The sequence below is a fragment of the Odontesthes bonariensis genome, chromosome 4 (assembly GCF_027942865.1).
Source record: "Odontesthes bonariensis isolate fOdoBon6 chromosome 4, fOdoBon6.hap1, whole genome shotgun sequence".
In the NCBI taxonomy this organism is placed as follows: domain Eukaryota; kingdom Metazoa; phylum Chordata; class Actinopteri; order Atheriniformes; family Atherinopsidae; genus Odontesthes; species Odontesthes bonariensis.
In genome coordinates this window covers 41,883,264-41,903,714 of record NC_134509.1, presented here as the reverse complement: position 1 = coordinate 41,903,714, position 20,451 = coordinate 41,883,264, and the positions used below count along the sequence as shown (strand labels likewise).

Below are 20,451 nucleotides of genomic sequence, written 5' to 3'. Positions count from 1 at the left end.
AATTCGACAACTGAAGCCAGAAATCCCACTGGAATTGAAAAGGAGGCGTCGTGGATGCAGAGCAGGAGCAAAGAGGAGAGAAAGAAAGAAGAAGTTCAAACCATCTCTGCCATCCGTCATCATGGGCAATGTAAGATCGTTAGCTAACAAGTTGGATGAACTTTTAGCCTTGACAAGGACTCAACAAGAATATCGGGAATGTAGCATTATGTGTTTTACTGAGACATGGCTGCAGGATCATATCCCCGACTCCAGCGTCTCTCTGCCGGGCTTCCTGACTGTACGAGCAGATTGAGATTTAAAGAGTAGCAGGAAAAGGAAAGGGGGTGGATTGGCAGTGCTTGTCAACAACAGATGGTGTCACACAGGACATGTTACTGTGAAGAGTCGTCTCTGCAGTCCTGACATTGAACTATTGGCAGTAAGTTTTCGTCCATATTATTTGCCAAGAGAGTTCACCAGTGTTGTTTTGGTGGCTGTTTACATTCCACCCTCAGCTGTTGCCGACACTGCATGTGATGTCATCAGTTCCGTTGTTGCTAAGATACAGACACAACACCCCAATTCTTTTGTGGCAATATCTGGTGATTTTAATCATGCCTCACTCTCTGCTACACTGCCAACTTTTCAACAGTTTGTCAGCTGCTCTACCAGAGAAAACAAGACATTGGATTTGTTTTACACAAATGTCAAGGATTCATACATTTCCAAATCAAGACCTCCCCTGGGTAAATCAGATCACAACCTTGTTTTTCTCTGTTCAGCATATAAACCCCTTGTCCAGAGACTACCTGTCACAAAAAGGACTGTTAGAAAGTGGTCACAGGAAGCTGAAGAAGCCTTACAGGGTTGTTTTGATGCAACCGATTGGATTTCTCTTTGTAAGCCACATGGACAGGACATTAATGCCATGACTGAGTGTGTGACTGACTATATAAACTTCTGTGTGGACAACACCATCCCCACCAGAACAGTGAGATGCTTCCCTAATAACAAACCCTGGATCACCAGTGAGCTAAAGGAACTATTGAACAAGAAAAAAAGGAGGATCGGATGGATGGAAGTCTGGACAGAGCAAATGAGCTGAACACATTCTTCAACAGGTTCAGTTCAGGAACAAGCTCACCATCCTCCCCTCATGTTCCCAGCCAAAGAGACATCCCACCCTCCTCTGACCCACAGCTTTCCTGTAACATCTCCACCTCCACCTCAGTCATGGATTCTTCTGCTTCCACTAGTTTGTCTTCAACCCAATCAGGAGATGCTGCTGTCCCCTTTGCCTCCCCCTCCCACTTTTCTGTTTCTAGAAGTCAGGTGAAGAGGCAGTTGGAGAGACTGAACCAGAACAAGGCTGCAGGTCCAGATGGTGTCAGCCCCCGAGTCCTGAAGGCCTGTGCAGAGCAGCTCTGTGGGATTCTGCAACACCTTTTCAACCTTAGCTTGACCCAAGAGAAGGTACCACTGTTGTGGAAGACATCCTGTCTGGTTCCGGTACCAAAGAAAACTCACCCTTCAGACATCAATGACTACAGACCTGTTGCCCTGACATCCCACATCATGAAGGTCCTGGAGAGACTCCTGTTGACCCACCTGTGTAAGCAAACCAGCACATATCAGGACCCCCTGCAGTTTGCTTATCGCCATGGAGTTGGAGTTGAAGACGCTATCATACAACTGCTTCAACAAACCCACTGTCATCTGGACAAAGCAGGCAGCACTGTGAGGATCATGTTCTTTGATTTCTCCAGTGCATTTAACACAATCCAGCCTGATCTGCTTCGTCTGTAACTCCAGAAGACTCAGGTGGAGGCCTCAACAATCACCTGGATTAATGACTACCTGACAAACAGACCACAGTTTGTCAGACTGAAGAATTGTGTGTCTAACCAGGTGATCAGCAGCACAGGAGCACCACAGGGGACTGTACTCTCACCATTCCTTTTCACTCTGTACACTTCAGACTTCCAGTACAAGTCAGACTCCTGTCATCTACAGAAATATTCAGATGACTCTGCAGTGGTCGGGTGTATCAGAGATGGATAAGAAGCTGAGTACAGAGAGCTGGTGGACCGCTTTGTGGCATGGTGTGGGAACAATCATCTCATCTTGAATGTCAACAAAACAAAGGAGATGATTGTAGATTTCAGGAGAAACAGGGTCAGATCAAACCCTGTTTCCATCATGGGAGAAGAAGTGGAGGTGGTTGAGGAATATAAATACCTTGGTGTTCATGTGGACAACAGACTGGACTGGAGACACAACAGTGAAGCCATCTACAAGAAAGGACAGAGCAGACTGTACTTCTTGAGGGAGCTAAGGTCCTTCAAGGTTTGCAACAAGATGTTGCAGATATTCTACAAGTCTGTTGTTGAGAGTGTCATTTCCTCTTGCGTCATCTGTTGGGGCAGCAGCATCAGAACCAGGGACCTAAAAAGACTCAACAACCTGATAAGGAAGGCTGGTTCTGTTCTGGGGACGACTGTGGAACCTCTGGAGACAATAATGCAAAGAAGGATTATTGCATAAAATCAAGAGAATTATGGACAACCCTGAACATCCTCTCCATGAGACTGTTATCAGAAAACAGAGTCTCTTCAGTCAAAGGCTTCTTCAGTTTGGATGCAAAACGGACCGCTACAGGAAATCATTCCTGCCCACAGCCATCAGCATCTATAATAACTCCTTGATTTAATTGAGCTACATCAACATTTAATTTCCCTCTGGGATAAATAAAGTATTTTTGAATTTTGAATGATAGGCTACTAACTAACTGATGACAGACTACTAACTAACTGATATAGGCTACCAACTAACTGATGACAGGCTACTAACTAACTGATATAGGCTACCAACTAACTGATGACAGGCTACTAACCGATGACAGGCTACTAACCGATGACAGGCTACTAACTGATGATAGGCTACTAACTAACTGATGACAGGCTACTAACTAACTGATATAGGCTACCAACTAACTGATGACAGGCTACTAACCGATGACAGGCTACTAACCGATGATAGGCTACTAACCGATGACAGGCTACTAACTGATGATAGGCTACTAACTGATGATAGGCTACTAACTAACTGATGACAGGCTACTAACTAACTGATATAGGCTACCAACTAACTGATGACAGGCTACTAACCGATGACAGGCTACTAACCGATGATAGGCTACTAACCGATGACAGGCTACTAACCGATGATAGGCTACTAACCGATGACAGGCTACTAACCGATGATAGGCTACTAACTGATGACAGGCTACTAACCGATGACAGGCTACTAACTGATGATAGGCTACTAACTAACTGATGACAGGCTACTAACTAACTGATATAGGCTACCAACTAACCGATGATAGGCTACTAACCGATGACAGGCTACTAACCGATGACAGGCTACTAACTGATGACAGGCTACTAACCGATGACAGGCTACTAACTGATGATAGGCTACTAACTAACTGATGACAGGCTACTAACTGATGACAGGCTACTAACCGATGATAGGCTACTAACCGATGACAGGCTACTAACCGATGACAGGCTACTAACTGATGACAGGCTACTAACTAACTGATGACAGGCTACTAACTAACTGATATAGGCTACCAACTAACCGATGATAGGCTACTAACCGATGACAGGCTACTAACCGATGACAGGCTACTAACTGATGACAGGCTACTAACTAACTGATATAGGCTACCAACTAACCGATGATAGGCTACTAACCGATGACAGGCTACTAACCGATGATAGGCTACTAACCGATGACAGGCTACTAACCGATGACAGGCTACTAACTGATGACAGGCTACTAACCGATGATAGGCTACTAACCGATGACAGGCTACTAACCGATGACAGGCTACTAACTGATGACAGGCTACTAACTAACTGATGACAGGCTACTAACTAACTGATATAGGCTACCAACTAACCGATGATAGGCTACTAACCGATGACAGGCTACTAACCGATGACAGGCTACTAACTGATGATAGGCTACTAACTAACTGATGACAGGCTACTAACCGATGACAGGCTACTAACTGATGATAGGCTACTAACTAACTGATGACAGGCTACTAACTGATGACAGGCTACTAACCGATGACAGGCTACTAACCAATGACAGGCTACTAACCGATGATAGGCTACTAACCGATGATAGGCTACTAACCGATGACAGTCTACTAACCGATGACAGGCTACTAACTGATGTACTACAGGATAGATGCTGTCTGACTGGATCATTCTATTCTGAGCGGCTGGTGTGAAGGCCCATCTGAGTAACTGGATGAGGCCCTTTCAGACCTACGGAATCTAAAGCAAAGTGTCAGTGCTCTTTCTGAGGGACTTCTGACACCAAAATATAGGCTCCCAGCACAGAAGAAGTGAAAAAAGTTCTCTTTTACATGTTAAATGATATCACATTTTAAAGAATTTCCAGAAAAGTTGGAAGAAAAAAAACTTTTTTTGCATAAAAGAAATTCTAGATTGTTTCTATTTCCTAACTACAATTAAGTTTGTCAGTGACAACAATGAAAATCAGTTCTTTGTATTTGTGTCGGTTGAATAAAAGTTCAAAGCAGTTAATAAATTTTAGATAATTATTGTAAGAACACCTTCCTACTTATTCCAAGATCTAAAGAGAAACTTTACCATTCCGTATATCAAATGTTTTGCAGAATTTTATTATATTTGTATGAGTATGAACACAGCATGAAGAACAGAAAAGTCCAATCCAACACTAATTTATGCACACAGATGTGCAACACTGACAGTTTGTATGCAGTGTCTGCTGGAGAAGTCCCTGTTTAATCTACTGAACAATTACACCTTGCTTCGCCCACTGACTGACAGCAGCCATATTAGTCCAATAAAGTCGTTAGTCACCGATGTTCAATGCTGGTGGACTATTTAATATGAGGTGTGACACAAGCAGCTGCCGCTGGCTGGGAGCTGCAGTCTCAGCTGATGTCAGCCACCTGCTCTCCGCACAACTGTCCAAATCCTTCCAATTTAAGCCACTCTGAGCAGAATAATGACGTGTCAGCTGCATTTAACATTTGTTTGTTACTGAAGATTGTCACAAACCATTTCAAAGGGTCTTAAATACAAGCATTATGTTTTATTGAAGCCTAAATTGATGCTTAATTGACACTCGGCACATGGCATGCATCCCAACATTACCTCACTGAATAACTTCTCACAAACCGTGGAAACCTGTTGCACTTGTCACACAGACGGTGAAGATTTTAATCATTCTACAATCTAAACAATGAAATGGCAAAAGTCACAAACATAAAGTATATTTTTAATATCAAAAGGGAATTCAACTTCAGAGATGTTTTGATCATGTTCTCTTTTTAAATACACCAACAAACCCAAATCCAACTCTGAAGATCATCCATCCAAGCTGAGCTTGTCTTCTTAGAATATGTACAGACCTGACATGTTTGTGTGTCCCAGAGGCAAAGGTGTGTATGCTAACGGTATGCTGTAGGTGCGCTAGCAGTCCAAAGTTTGGACACGTACATCTCAAATGAGTAGGCGTATCCAAACTCTTGACTAGTAGCAAAAGTGTGTGTGTGTGTGGGGGGGTGTGTGAGTGGTCTATCGATACAGGTAATCAGCTTGTATGTTGGCAGCTATCTCAGCCTCCCACTTGTCTCCATTGTTAAGCAGTTTCTCCTTGTTGTAGAGCAGTTCTTCGTGGGTTTCAGTAGAAAACTCAAAGTTAGGACCCTGAAGAAAGAAGGAAAACAGAACAGGTGTGACAGCGGAATACTCAGACTGTGTATATTCTGCTGTTTGGTGTTCAGAGTATACAAGGACAAGGCATATGTCACAATATAAGCAGACATATATTGTAATACCAATCAGAAAGATTGGGCAAAGCTACCCTTTCACTTGGAATAAGCAGGTGTGTCAAAACTTTTGACCCGTGTATGGTGCACGTGTCATGGCAGACGACTTTGACTCTGGTTAACAGTTGACCTTAGATATTGCCCATCATGGTATGTTTTAAAGTAAAAAGAAATGAGTAAATGGTAAAGTGTGGAACTAAAGAAAATACGTTAAACGTTGTCACTGCAATGAAACGTGCAGATGTTTTCTTTTGAGAGAGTGCTTAGTTGCCAGGCACGTGATATACACACCTCTACAATTGCGTCCACAGGACATGCCTCCTGACAGAAACCACAGTAGATGCACTTGGTCATGTCGATGTCATAGCGAGTCGTCCTCCTGCTGCCATCACCACGGGACTCTGCTTCAATGGTGATTGCCTGGAGAAATGCATGGATAAGGATGGAGACAGACTGATTGCACTGGTGCTGTTATAGTGCTATCACAAAGCAAACCATCAGGATTTGTAAAGGGCCGGCTCGAGCTCAGGCACCTACCAATTGGAAGGTTGGTGGTTCCACACCCATGTTCGTTACATGTCTAAGCAAGAGACTGAACCCTACAAATGCGTCCATCGGTGTATGAATGCTTAGAAGAAAGCAGTGTGTAGCCTCTATGGACTCACATCTGTACAAACAGTACCAGTCTAATAGTCCCCACAAGTCATGTTAGTCTGGGTTCCTTTTACCATGTAGAAAACATGCTCTCCATCCACAGCTTTCACACAACTGCAGTGATCCTGGCAGGTTCAAATGATTCCCGGTTGTAACATCAAGTTGAGCCTCACTAAGTGCACAATTCATGATTGCAGTGAGGACCCTTTCAGCCAAATATTTACTGTGTTCATGAACAGCTGCTGAACGGGAATCTGATCCCTGTTATCGACCCCAGACTTGATCTCCTTCAGTTTTCAAAAAGTAAACAAGCATCATATGCAATGAGTAGGGCCGGCACGGTATATGTATTCGTACCGAACCGTCACGGTACGGGGGTCACGGTTCGGTACGCGCATTTCCACGCAGAATACACACGGTACGGAAGTTTTCTGAACGCGGAACTGTTATTTTGCAAGAGTTTCCTTCAGGACCCATTTAAACACTGCCACATGCAAGCTCTGATTGTCCGTAGAGATATACGCTTTCGGACAGAGTAGTTATAAGAACGCAGTTATCAGAACTGTCTTACTCGAATTTCGTTCTGATAACTGTCCTTCCCCAGCGGAGCTGTTTCAGTCTGCATTCCCACATGAGTCGGGACTGATGCGCCGCGCACAGCCGTCTGCGTCAGTGACGTGTTAGCCGTTAGCCGTTTAGCGCCACATTCAACACCAAAACGGAACAAAACAAAACCCGAGAGAAGAAAAAGCACCACAAAGAAGCTAATATGGAGAGCGGGGAGGCCACCGTGTTCATGGTCTGCATGATGGTGATATTAATCATGGACGATCACATCAGGCGTCTAATATCGAGGCTGGAAGAGCTCACAGAGAGTCAGGATTAAGCGCAGGCGATACTTCTTCATTTCATGAAGGAAGAAAGGAGAGCAGCGCGCCGCAGACAAAGGAGACAACGTGTAAGTTTAACTTATTAAACACGCGCCGGTTCTGTCTGTGTGGTATGATGAAACATTTCAGCCGTGATAGCATGACATGGGGCGTAGCTACCGACCACCACACACCTCCGTCAGATGTGTTCTATAGAACCATGAAAAGACCCGACCAATTACGTCTCCCAAATGTATTACAACAACCCCTGGATACGAATACATGCAGAGCAAAAAAAAATTACTGAAGCAATTGGAATTTACATCGCATCTGCTATGCGCCCATATTCCACTGTAGAAGAGGCAGGATTCAGATATCTATTACATGTGCTCGAACCTCGCTACACGCCTCCTTCGGCACTGTACCGAAAATGTACCGAACCGTAGGCTCCGTACCGAGGTACATACCGAACCGTGAGTTTTTTGTACCGTTCCACCCCTAGCAATGAGGCAGCTCATCAGTAAAGTGCTGAGGTAGTGTGAACAGGAAGTCTGTAATGCTTCCAGTTAATGCCACACTTTCACCACAACCTCATTTCTAAGCCGGACACTAGTGCTGGGCGGTATGACCAAAAATACATATCACGGTATTTTTTCACAGTATCACGGTTTCACGGTATTTTTTTTTCATAAATAATTAGGTGTTCACAGCATTTTCTACAGATTGAGAACAGAATTACTGCAGTAGATTAACTTAGGATGGTCTATTTTACCGTCATAGAATAATGCCCCACAAAATGATGCTGTTTACAAAGAAGTGCTACTCATGATTCTAATGAAGTGAGGAATCGGAATGCAAACACATTTGCATTCAAAATACAGAACTTTTACTGTGCAAATTTCAAACATCTTTTATGAAAATCAATACAAAAAAGTAGTGCAACTTGCAATAATTATATTTTTGCATCAATATGACGTCGTAGGCAGTCCCTCTAGCAAACGCGTCTTGAAGTGACATTTGGCTCGACTTTTCTTTTGCTTTCCCCGTGTTACCTGCTGATGTGGCGGGTGCTGACCTTAACTTCATGCATTCTTGATATTCTAAGACATGCTTACAGCTAAGGTGATGGAGCAAATTGCTCGTGTTGCCACCTCCAGCGACAACTGTAGCCCGACAACAATTGCATAAAATGGTTGTTTGGTCGACGTCGGATTTTTTGAAACCAAAAAACTTCCAAACTACAGACACGGCTCCTTTTTTTGGCACAAGTTCTTCTGTGTCAGCATGTTCTACTAGTTCTGCAGCTTCGATTTCGGAATCGAACCTTCACCTTCACGTAACGTAAGTGCTTATTACCACCTCGCACCCATAGACAGTAAACATGCGTGTTTAGAAGCGCAACACTGAAAAGGGTCCCGTCTCAAACAATGTCGCGCGACGCAGCGTTCCCCCCGTTGTGTAATCAAATACACCGGTATGGCGGTATATTAAAAATTCATATCATAACGAAATTTAAACCGGTATTCGGTGTGAACCGGTATACCGCCCAGCACTACCGGACACCCACACCATCATTAGATCTCGAGCATGTCTGTTCAACCCCATCATGATGAAACGCTCAGATATTTATGGAGATTGTGTCACCGTCTAAATAGTCAGGAACTCAACTGTACTCCAAGTCTTCCTCACATTCATGCCAGATAATCACACCCGTGTGTGTGTGTGTGTGTGTGTGTGTGTGTGTGTGTGTGTGTGTACCTGAGCGGGGCAGATAGCTTCGCACAGTTTGCACGCGATGCAGCGCTCCTCTCCTGAGGGGTACCTGTTAAAACATAGTTACAGAGACTTTGTTAGGATCTGACCTACAGAGTTCTTACCTGACTCCCTCTGACTCCCTCTGACTCCCTCTGACTCCCTCTGACTCCCTCTGACTCCCTCTGACTCCCTCTGACTCCCTCTGACTCCCTCTGACTCCCTCTGACTCCCTCTGACTCCCTCTGACTCCCTCTGACTCCCTTTACACTCAGCATATCAGTACAAGCACCTCATACCAACTGATGATCTGGGCTTGTTCTGCAGCCACAGGACCTGGGCACCTTGCAGGCACTGAGTCCACCATCAACTCCTCTGGATACCAAAGTGTTCTACAGTCAGATGTGAGGCCGTGGGTCCCACAGCTAAAGCTGGGCTGATTTAACACCAAGAGGCAAACTAAACGCACTTATATCCAACTCAACCAAGCCCACCAAAACGTCTCGTTCTGGATCATTTCTTTGGTTTGTGTGGCCTGAGCTTCAGTCTAACTGGTGTAGGATGAAACATCCACCACGGAGGGTATGCAGCTGCTATTGTTTAGTTAGTTTTTTTGATAGCACCATTTCTGAAAATGTTCGGAACAGATCTGAATGAAAGTTTCACCTCAGGCATTCCAATAGAGTGCATGATCTGTGCTACTTTATCAGCAGGCAGTGTTTCAGGGAGGAGCATAACTTGCTGTTACAAATATGTCAAAAAGACACATTCACAGGGCAAGGGGATTTACTGCAAGCTTTATTTCACGCATTCGCTTTTTCCTAAAGTCACCGTTCTGAACTGCTCAGTCCTCTTCAGTAGTGAAAATGTGTAACAGTTCTTCACAAAAAAACTAATCTGACTCGGTGCTTTTAACTCGCCCAACTTGCCACGTGGGAGAACTTGATGAGACATTGATGTGACATGTACTGCCGCCCCTGCCGCCCCCCTCACCTGCGCAGAGCATGCTCTCCTCTGAAGCGCGCCGACAGGGGTCCCTTCTCAAACGGGTAGTTGATGGTGGCAGGCTCCCTGAACATGTAGCTCATTGTCATGCCCAGACCTGACAGAAATCATCCCACCAAGAGAAGAAAACACAGCGTTAATGCAGTAAACTCCCTGAACATCTTATCCATGAAGCTTTGACTGAAGAAAAAACACAGATCATCTGAAAAGTAATCCAAAATGTTAAATCAATGTGCACCACTGCCACAGTCCTATTTGATTGATCTTGCTACATTTAAAAAAAAAAGGACCATAAATTCAAAATGAGCTGAACCTTGACTTTATTAGCTGCTCTGTGAACAAGGATGGATTCTCCTTTGGTGTGTTTAACCTTAGCTTTAGAGAAAGTAGGAGCTCCTCTGACCTCTGAACAGCTCTGTCCACAGCAGAGTCTGTGCAGCTCGGTCTGTGATGGACTTCATGTCTGTCGGGATCTCCTGGGCATTCACATACTCTGTGGACATGAACAGGATTATTTACAATGTCAATACAAAACATGAACACCCTACAGGTAATCCCTCCTTTCAGATTCAGGGGTGCAGGAACGTTTTTCAGTTCATAAGACTTTTCTGTACTTCAGAACGAGCGATATTTTCTTCCCAAAGATGCTGGAGGTCACTCTGTCATGTGGCAGCAGCACGTTGGTGCTAATGCTTTCAGTATGGCTGCAGTTTGGTGCTAGGAGCAGATTCTAAAGGAACATGTCGGACATCAGTCAATGAGCTGAAAGCTAAAGAGCTGTAACACCAGCCTCAAAGGGAACTTTAAGAAAAGTCAAAAGAATGAGCCAGTGAGCAGGGTGGGGAATCTCAGTCTACAAAGTGAGAGTCTGGAGACCAGCTCAAGATATCAAATCAAATAAAAAAGGATTGCAAAGAGCATCTTTTCCCAATAACGGCTAGACAAGACAAAAACAGGAGTCCCAAAGAAATCAGATCATTTTGTAGCTGTTTGTTTGGTCATCATGATCTCGTGTTAACTGCTGTGAACAACATTTGCAACAAGTCTCTGCTAATGTTACTTTGTGGGTCAGAAGCTGGAAGGTTTGTGGACCCCTGTTCTAATGCCAGATTGGCTCCGCTGAGCAAAACAGGAGCACAGAGAGATAACTTCCTTTACAGCAGGTTAACGTCAGGCACTAAAAAAACACACCAGAGGATTCTGAAATCAACTGGAATACTAAGTGGGAGCCAACACAGGTGAGATGTGGCCTCACTGGCATGTGCCGCTCAGAGGTTGGGATGCAGCGCTCTGAGAAAACACAGATGAGAGATCTGAGACTGGCTGATGCTAGTATAGAGACTGTTCCAGTTTTCAAAAGGTCACCAATGGACAGAAAGGACTTATCCAAGGAAGGGCGCTCAGCTGGAAGGAGGTGGCGCTGACAACAGCGTTTACTGAACCAGTGTTTTCTAAAATCCCACCCAGGTGTAAAGGGTGATTCAAGACTTTCCAAAGACCAAGAGCACTACTGAGGGAGGAGTGAGAGTCAGGAAAAGTACCGCTACTGATTTGTTTGCCTTCAGGTTTCAGGTATATACAGTCCCCTCCAAAAGTATTGGAACAGCAAGGCAAATTCCCTTGTTTTTGTTGTTCACTGAAGACATTTGGGTTTAAGATCAAAAGATGAGTATGAGACAAGAGTTCAGAATGTCAGCTTTTATTTCCTGGTATTTACATCTAGATGCGTTAAACAACTTTAAAAAACGCTTTATTTTTTAAACCCCAGCCAACTAGCCGGACTACCTTCATCAGGACCAAAACGAGGCTGGAACTCTGCTCACAGGACGCAGCAGGGGGTAAGAAGATGTTCAGAAATGATGCTGCTGATATGGGATGTTACACAGCTTCATGTCAGAAGAGGCGAACTATCCCTTTAATGACTGAGAGTCGGCGCTTTAAACAGACTAACGGCTCCATGAATGTCACATGCAGCAGTACTCACTGAATCCAGTCCTTTGGAGGGACACACTGAAGGACCTGTGGCTGCCCACCAGAGTGCCTGTTGATAAAAGGAAACAAGTTATGAGAAACAACCAATGATGTTCTGCTTTGTTTGTCAGTAAGAACCCGAAAGTTTTTGGAATATTTTAGATTTTTATAAACTATTGATCTTCAACAATAAGTTGCCTTAAAGGATTTTTTTTATGGACATCAATTAGAAAGAATACTGCTTCATTTCAGCTTAAATCCAGTTGATGAACAAATAACAATGGAAATGAAAAATGATCGTGAATGTTACATTGGAGTCATTCACAAATAAAGGTTTTCTTTCCAAAATAGAAGTTATGAAGTCGCATGAGCAGAATTTAATCTTTAAGTGTTCAAACTCATTTCCAACTTCAATGTTCACAAACTATCAGGTGGTGTACCAAATATCTGCAACTGTGAATATGTTTTCCTATTATTTCTTCTGATGAAATCAGTACAGAGACCCTTTACCTTTAAATCAGTAGGGAGGTCTCTAAACCTTCACCTTTATTCATTTTTGGCTGCTCCCCATCATGACATGAACGAGCTCTTTACAACTCTTTTAACATTCAGTGACATTTATTCCACCCCGAGATCCTGTAGGTCTTACAGGAGCAGTGACATGGGATTACACAGCCACACTGGATATCACCACTGCTTTCCCAAACCCACGCAACATGACTCATCATGGCTCTGTATCAAATCCCACTGATACACGTTAAGACTAACTTGTGGCAGGAACCACCAGGTATTTAGTAGTATAGTGCACGTGACCATTTCAGCAGGATCTTACCATGTAATATTCCACTGTGCCTTTTTCAAGTGATATATAAGATTTATTCTGATTACATTTATCAGGGACACTACAGAGGGAAAGTTGGACAACTCAAGATGCAGATGGAAATGTATTCTAACACCGGGTGTAAAGTGACAGGTCCAGAGCAGCCCACATCAGTAGCAGGCAGGCGCGTCATTTCCGCCGGGGACGCGTCCCCGGCACTTTGTCTGATGAGCAGATTTGTCCCCACCACTTTCAAAAAGTAGAGAAAGTGCAAACGCCGCTTTTGCTAAAAACTATAATTTTATATCATGGCATTCTCCTAACCAAAGACTATTTGATCCGCTCTGCTTTCACTCTCCTTGTATGAATGCGCTTGCGATCAGCCCCCATTGCTGAATAGCAACTATGTTGAATCCGCTCCGCTCCCACCAGGCACGGACTGAGCAGTCACGGTCGCTCATCACGCTTCCTTGTCACCCTAAAAAGTTCCTTCTTACTGACGTTTCAATGGCACCTTTTCGCTATATAAACCACTGAAATCGCTATACATTACACACTGACGGTGCGACCTTGATGATGTGTTTTATTATGGTTCATTTACATTACATTATTTTATTTTATCTGAATATATCTTCGTACGATGTAAAAAATTTTAAAATAAAAGAAATGTATATCTATCTATATTTTGTATGTGTTTGAGACAACTGGAGTAAAGCACTGCCTTGTGGGAATTTCATTTACCCGGCTCCCACCAAAAAAAAATAGAACGTAGAAGATTCAACATTCTGTAGCTTGTTGGTAAAAGTAAGAGATAAACGGGGACGGTAGATGTCGCGGATGGATTACTTACAACAATTTTAAAAAAATGAATCGAGGACCAGGAGGAGGTATTAAACGACAGAAGGGGGGAGCGGAGAAAAAGAGGGACAAATTGAACAGATTTGTCTCTGCAATCGCCAAGAAATACGTTCACAATGGGATAGCAACTACACAAATATGGATATTAACAAGATGTGTTGCACAGACGCTACAAACAAGACAAGGTAGGGGCCGAAGGATTTCCACTAATCATTGTGTCCGCCGTGGCACTATTTTTTTTTATATTTCATCTCATCTCCTTCACGTAGGGTCTGTCTGTATTGTCACTCACTTTTCTAAATCAGTGTGTAGCCTACTGTCATAAGCTAGTCTGTGGCTAGTCTGGCTAACCTAAAGAGTAATACAAGGCACACTTTTCACGATGTGTAAACCTGTTTAGCTTGTGGTAACTGCCTGGTAATCTATGGCAGGGCTGTTGTAGTTGTTCTTATTCCTATCTTCATGACTTGGTAATGGGTTCTCGATTTAACGGCTTGTCTTGTTGACAATTTTACAGTATCTCCATGTTGCTTTGTATTTAGATCTGGACTGGTTAGCATAGAAGCTGGACTACCATAACTGTCTTGTCATGAAGTATTAGCTGGGTCTCTCTCGAGTGGACAGCGATCTAAAGAAGGGACTTTTGCATATAAACACAGGGTGCAGGAGCGAAGTGGACATAAAAAAACAAGTGGACGATTGTGTGTGTGTGTGTGTGTGTCTGACTGTCTGTCTGTAAGTGCGTGCGTGCGTGCAGGCAAGTTTGATGCCCGGTGCCTGTTGTTTCTAGTTTGAAACTTGAGTTTGGATGTGGTGCGCTGTCACCATTTTTCTATATGTCTGTGTGTTGCAAGTAATGACTACTGCGAATCGCCTCATCATTCTATCTTCTTTGCCTATTTATGACATTGCGCGTAAATAAATGCTTACAGTATGTGTCATGTGGTGAAGTGTGTGTGTGTGTGTGTGTGTGTGGTGGGGGGCGGCTTTTGGCAAATGCTGGTCTACGGGGCCGCTTGTGGTTGCAAAATGCCAGGGCCGTTTTTTTACCCCAGTCCGTCACTGGCTCCCACACACTGCGCTGGCGGTCTGCAGTCTGTTACAGTGTAACGAGCGATGAAAGACGTCGCTGGTGTTGCAGGTGCAGATTCGTCAGTGTTTATGATGCATATCAGGCGAGATAGACAATGAATGAAAACTTATTTCACAGAGGTGTTGCTGCTCGTTCACTCTTGCCCGTCGTTTCATAGCCTGGCAATGTTTGAAAACTTTGTCAGGGCGAGGGCTGTTTGTAGCCAGGCTACGTCTCCTGATGCGCTCTTGCTTGGTCGAGGTTTGTCTGAGATTTGTTGGTGTGTCAAGGGCTGTGCAATAACCGAACAGGATGTTTCCGACGGCCTAAACAAGACCGCGCAGATGGATTTTAACTTTTAATATGGGGACAATATTGCGTCAATACGCATCATCTAATGCAATGCCTATTATTTATCATGAAACCTCAATTCGGAAGTAATGGGCCTAGCTTGTACCCAGCACTTTTCAAACCTTACTCAGGTTTATGGTAATTGTCCCCAGCACTTCTGAAATCAAACTGACGCCCATGGTAGCAGGCCTCCGTGTGTCGGGTAGATGAAGCTGAGAGTACAGAGGCCAACTGAGGCTCAACACAAAAACAAGACTCTCAGCAAACTGTCAGCAGCTTTGTGATGACTGGGACTACCACACTGTAAAGTTAGCCAACATGCAAAGAAATAAAACACAACTGAGTTAGTGAAAGAAGACATCTTACCTGGCCTTGACATGGAGAGAAGTAAACGAACAGTTGCAGCCATCGGGTCTTCCGATCTGAAACCACACACCGATAAGCCATTTGAAAAGCCAAAGTGAAGTGCAGCAAACATTTTGATTTGTGGCGGAGGGCCACAGCCTGCTTTGATTCACTGATCCCCATCAACAGAGTAGCCATTTTGTTCATACATAATTACATTTTTTCCCTCAACACATTTCCATTTGTTAGTGACACGATCATGTTTCTATGAAAACTCAGTAAGTGATAAAGCTAATGGCAGCGAATGTGATACTACTAACCAATCAAAAAGACTTGACCTGAGGTCAGCCAATCATAAGTTTCTTCACAATCCTTTTATGGATTCGTGTTCACAAATTTAAAACAACTTTATGCAGACTTAAATGTCAAGGTAATGACATAAAAATAGTTGTGTGCCTGCAACACACATTTTTCCTGTTTCCTGCCTAATAAACACAGGCTTATTATATGCATTTTTGTTTCATACATTTTTTATCTTGACAAGGAATTAATGGCTTTTCTTACGGGCTGCAGCCCTACACACGTGTAATCTGATTACATGAGAGCTTTGATTCAGTTGTAAATGATTAGAACTGAAAATATACTGTTTAAGACTCATTTACTGTCAGAGTAGACTGAATGCAGGGTGTTTATGTGTAAATCTGATATGGTTATTATCACACATGTGACTTTCTCTGTCTAAAACAGTTTGAAAAAGTATAAAATCCATGTTTCATAAAATACATTTAATTTTTAAAACAGTTATCAGTAAACAAATATGACATTTTTGTCAATCTTTTCTGATATGGCCTTTTTTCCAGATTATAGCGTAAAAGGTGATCATTCCAAAAGTTGCTTCGATCTGAAGACGTTTAAACCCAGCTTTGAGACTTAGGATTTGGTATGTTGTTTGTAAAAAGCGACTGAAATCAGCTGAGGGGGGGTATCTTTTTTAGCACTCACTCAGTTTAAAGAAGAACACCATATTAAAATGATCATTAATTTGTGGAAAAGTATACCAACATTTCTCTAGAATACATTCTGTTTAACAGAAAAAGCAATGTCACACATGGGAACTATCGACGGAGGTCGATCAACGACACGGTACATATAATCAGCACACCGTCGGAATCACGTAACCATTTCTGTAATGTCTCCTCTACAACGATACAGTCTCACCTAAGGTTCAATCTGCAGACACTCCCATTTACAGTCAACTTTACCTTCAAACTGAACTGGCAGAGGACTGCTGAGCTGCCATTTACTCGGTTTTATTTAAACTAAACTTAGTCCAACCAAGCTAACAGTGACCAGCAGCCGGTTTGCTGCACCGCCGGTCAAGGACGTTTGAATAACGGTCACTTCGGATAATTTCCGGATAACTGTGATCTTAAATAAGTTAACTGCAGGCTACATTTACGATCTATTTACGGCTCTTAAAAACTCTGACATATATAGTTTATTATCTTCAGAGATTTTGGACTTACCGAAATGTTGCGACTGACTACAAGGATAGACGCAGCGATGACAGGAAATTACGCAAAGTGATGAGGTTGGCTGTCCATACCCAATGGGAGTTCTTCTTCTTCTTCTTCTTCTTCTTCTTCTTCTTGTAATTTATTGGCGGTTAGCATCCGTAATGTTGCATTACCGCCACCAACGGTACAATTATGTAACTGCGGCCCAATGGGAGTTGGGCCACAGCCATTATAACTAACAGCCTTGCCACTCACTATTAAGCCCCATTGTATGGAAGCAAATCGTGATCAAAATTCAAATTCAAATGCATTATCAGAAATGCTTTTTCATTTTAAGAATGTGGCTGCATTATTTGACTCATAAATAAAATTACTAATCAATCATCCTATTTGCATTTCAATTTTCTTCTTCAAGACTGCTCATTCTTTCACTTAATTCAAATGAAAAGGACAAAGACATTTGAGATTTAATTTTCAAAATATGCCTCAGCAAATAGATACCAAAATTCAATTTGAAATGTAAAAGTTGAAAATTCAAATGCATTTGCAGAAATGCTTTTTCATTTTAAGAATGTGGCTGCATTATTTGACTCATAAATAAAATTACTAATCAATCATCCTATTGCATTTCAATTTTCTTCAAGACTGCACATTCTATGCCATAATCAAAAAGAAAACAAAGCGGACATTGCTTTTTCGTTTTCGTGGTCTGCATGCAAAATACTGCCCACAATTCGATAACGAAAAAGCAATCTGAGCGGCGCAGGAGAGTGACGTCACGCCTGCTGACCGTGCTACCCATCATGTAGGCTACGGTAGGGGGCGGTGTGCATATTTGCTGTACAGTTAGCTGCCCAGGTGGAGTCAAACAATATATCCGATTCTGATGCCCGTGACCGGGTTGAACGGGTCACAGAGAGCTTGGCTGCATACTCTGCCGTCACAGATTCAGAGGTTAGTGCAGCAAGGGCTTGCGCGCCGAGGCCGCGGCCACGACCGGCCATGACTTTCTGGCCGCAGCCATTAATGAGGCTGAGACAGACGTTGCGAACAGGAGTCGGGGGATTACCTTTCACAGGTAGGATTCAACATTATTATTGGTTGCATTTTGTCAATAGAATATTATTGTACTGTATTTGTGTCTGCCGGTGAAATCGTAGCCAGCAAACGTTAAACTAGGATATGTTTATAGCCGGTGTTATGCCGAGAAGTGCACCCCCTGCTGGTCGTACTTTAAGGAGAGTCTGTGATGGAATGATATGATATAACTACATCATAATTTGTTTACCTAATTGAATTAACGGATGCAAATCTCAACAAGTCCAAATTTGTATATAAAATTAAAATAACCAAATTTCATAGTTTCAGGTTCATTTTTATATCATTTCATCTGGGCTATAATGAGTTGAGATTGTTAATAGAAAATGTATCCAACCGTCTTTCGTGTTGACTACAAAAGTATTAGTCACGGCCCTTACTTTTGAATATATGTCCAATAATATAAAAATAATTAGGAATAGGAATACTCTAAACTCTACAATTGTCGGATTATCATAATTGTACACGTATTATTAATTTACATGAAGAGATGTGAAAAAAAGATGCACGAATGAAACACCATTGTCAGCTCAATATTATTTTTTTTGGATAAATGTAATGATCCACACCTGAAATGGTTTACACGCGCTCCGTGAATGGGAATGCACTTCTCTGCATAACACCTCTGTTCACATGGCTATTAGGCCAACGGAGACTTCATAAATCATATATTCCATAACACAGGCTTAGATTACAACTAACACAAGAATGCAACTTTTGAAATAATGCAAATATTACTGTTATAACATTAACCATCAGATTTTACACAGGTTTATTAATGACGTTTATTATGCCTGTATTATTCACATGTAATTCTTTCATCCTAACAAAAGTATTTACCTCATGTCTCATACCCACCCCACAGATTGTCCGACTGAGAGTTGGTGTTATTCCCTCAATCTTGGGCTTACAGGTTCACCTAATAAGAGTAGGTGTATCATCATAAGGCTATTAGCATTCATAAATTGAAATATTATCAATAACAGGGTGGGGTGAAATACTTATCCCTGTGTGTGTGTGTATGTATTTTTATATATTTTAATATTATGCTTCTTCATTTTAGCCAGAAAAGGACAGGACTACATGTTCTTCCAGAAAAGCTGAAGAGAGCCAATCAGTCAATCAAGTCTGGGTATTGTCGATGAAATCATAAATCATTCGTAAATCCAAAATCGTGACGTCACTCTCCTGCGCCGCTCAGATTGCTTTTTCGTTATCGAATTGTGGGCAGTATTTTGCATGCAGACCACGAAAACGAAAAAGCAATGTCCGCTTTGTTTTCTTTTTGATTATGGCATAGAATGTGCAGTCTTGAAGAAAATTGAAATGCAATAGGATGATTGATTAGTAATTTTATTTATGAGTCAAATAATGCAGCCACATTCTTAAAATGAAAAAGCATTTCTGATAATGCATTTGAATTTGAATTTTGATCACGATTTGCTTCCATACCATTGTACCGGCTTTTTGGCTGCAGTTCCACCAGAATTCCACTGGGGGTGTCGGTGGAGACCAGAATGAATGGGGCCCAATAGAGCTAGATGCTACAAATGGTCAGTTTCACCTAAGTCTCCTCAAGAGCGCTCAGATTTGAATGTAGTTTCTGAGAGCTCAACATGGGTTTCAAGTCAAAAATCTACTGAACGAGTACATATATCCCTTTGATTTCTTACAGGTTGGCTTCTTGTTGTCCACAACGCGCTAGCATTGTGCTAATGACAGCTGGTCGACCGGCGAAAGAATGAATTACGACCAGAGGCACCGCTTGACGGCTGCCTCCATACCAAGCGACAACAGAATTAAGATGGACTTTTTCCGCTTATGTTACCACAGATTCTCTCTTACTACAGCTCTTCCTTGAAAACACTGCTACCTTTGAGACCAACCGCAGATTCTATAATACTAGATAGGCTGTGGACCAACAACAAGCAGGATTGTTGCCGTAAAGCGGCATCTCCGGTCGTAAGCTATGTATGACGTCATATACACTTAAAATCCTTTTTTTAAGCAAATGAGTGGCTCTAAAAATCTAAAACTCAGCCATGGGTATTTTCTAAACATCCTCTTTCGAACACAACATTCGAATTACTAGAGAAAAAATTATATCTTGAGATAAGGGCACGCTAGGGCGTATAGCTCCATAGGACTCCATTCATTCTGGTCTCCAAAATTGAGCGCCCCACGTGGAAAGAGGGTGGAACTGCAACCAAAATCGCCTCGTTGGAAACCGGAAATGCACCGTGAGTGGCGAATCTGTA

General features: G+C 42.6%; 1 protein-coding gene across 1 annotated transcript; it reads right to left on the bottom strand.

The window, feature by feature from the left end:
• Positions 1-4,684: 4,684 nt before the first annotated feature.
• On the bottom strand, positions 4,685-17,204 carry LOC142379107 (NADH dehydrogenase [ubiquinone] iron-sulfur protein 8, mitochondrial-like). Its single transcript, XM_075464231.1, has 8 exons — positions 17,105-17,204; positions 15,600-15,655; positions 12,146-12,202; positions 10,565-10,654; positions 10,150-10,258; positions 9,163-9,226; positions 6,173-6,301; positions 4,685-5,759 (listed from the first exon to the last, which is right to left on the bottom strand). The coding sequence occupies exons 2-8, from the start codon at positions 15,640-15,642 to the stop codon at positions 5,628-5,630; spliced, it is 624 nt and encodes a 207-aa protein (XP_075320346.1). The 5' UTR covers positions 15,643-15,655; positions 17,105-17,204; the 3' UTR covers positions 4,685-5,627.
• Between the last annotated feature and the right edge of the window lie 3,247 nt (positions 17,205-20,451).

Coding starts and splice junctions, on each gene's coding strand:
- LOC142379107 (XM_075464231.1), bottom strand. CDS start 15,642: ATGGCTGCAACTGTTCGTTTACTTCTCTCCATGTCAAGGCCAG. Junction 10,259..10,564: donor GTGGACAGAGCTGTTCAGAG/GTCAGAGGAGCT, acceptor GATTTCTGTCAG/GTCTGGGCATGACAATGAGC. Junction 5,760..6,172: donor CTGTGGACGCAATTGTAGAG/GTGTGTATATCA, acceptor TTCTTTCTTCAG/GGTCCTAACTTTGAGTTTTC.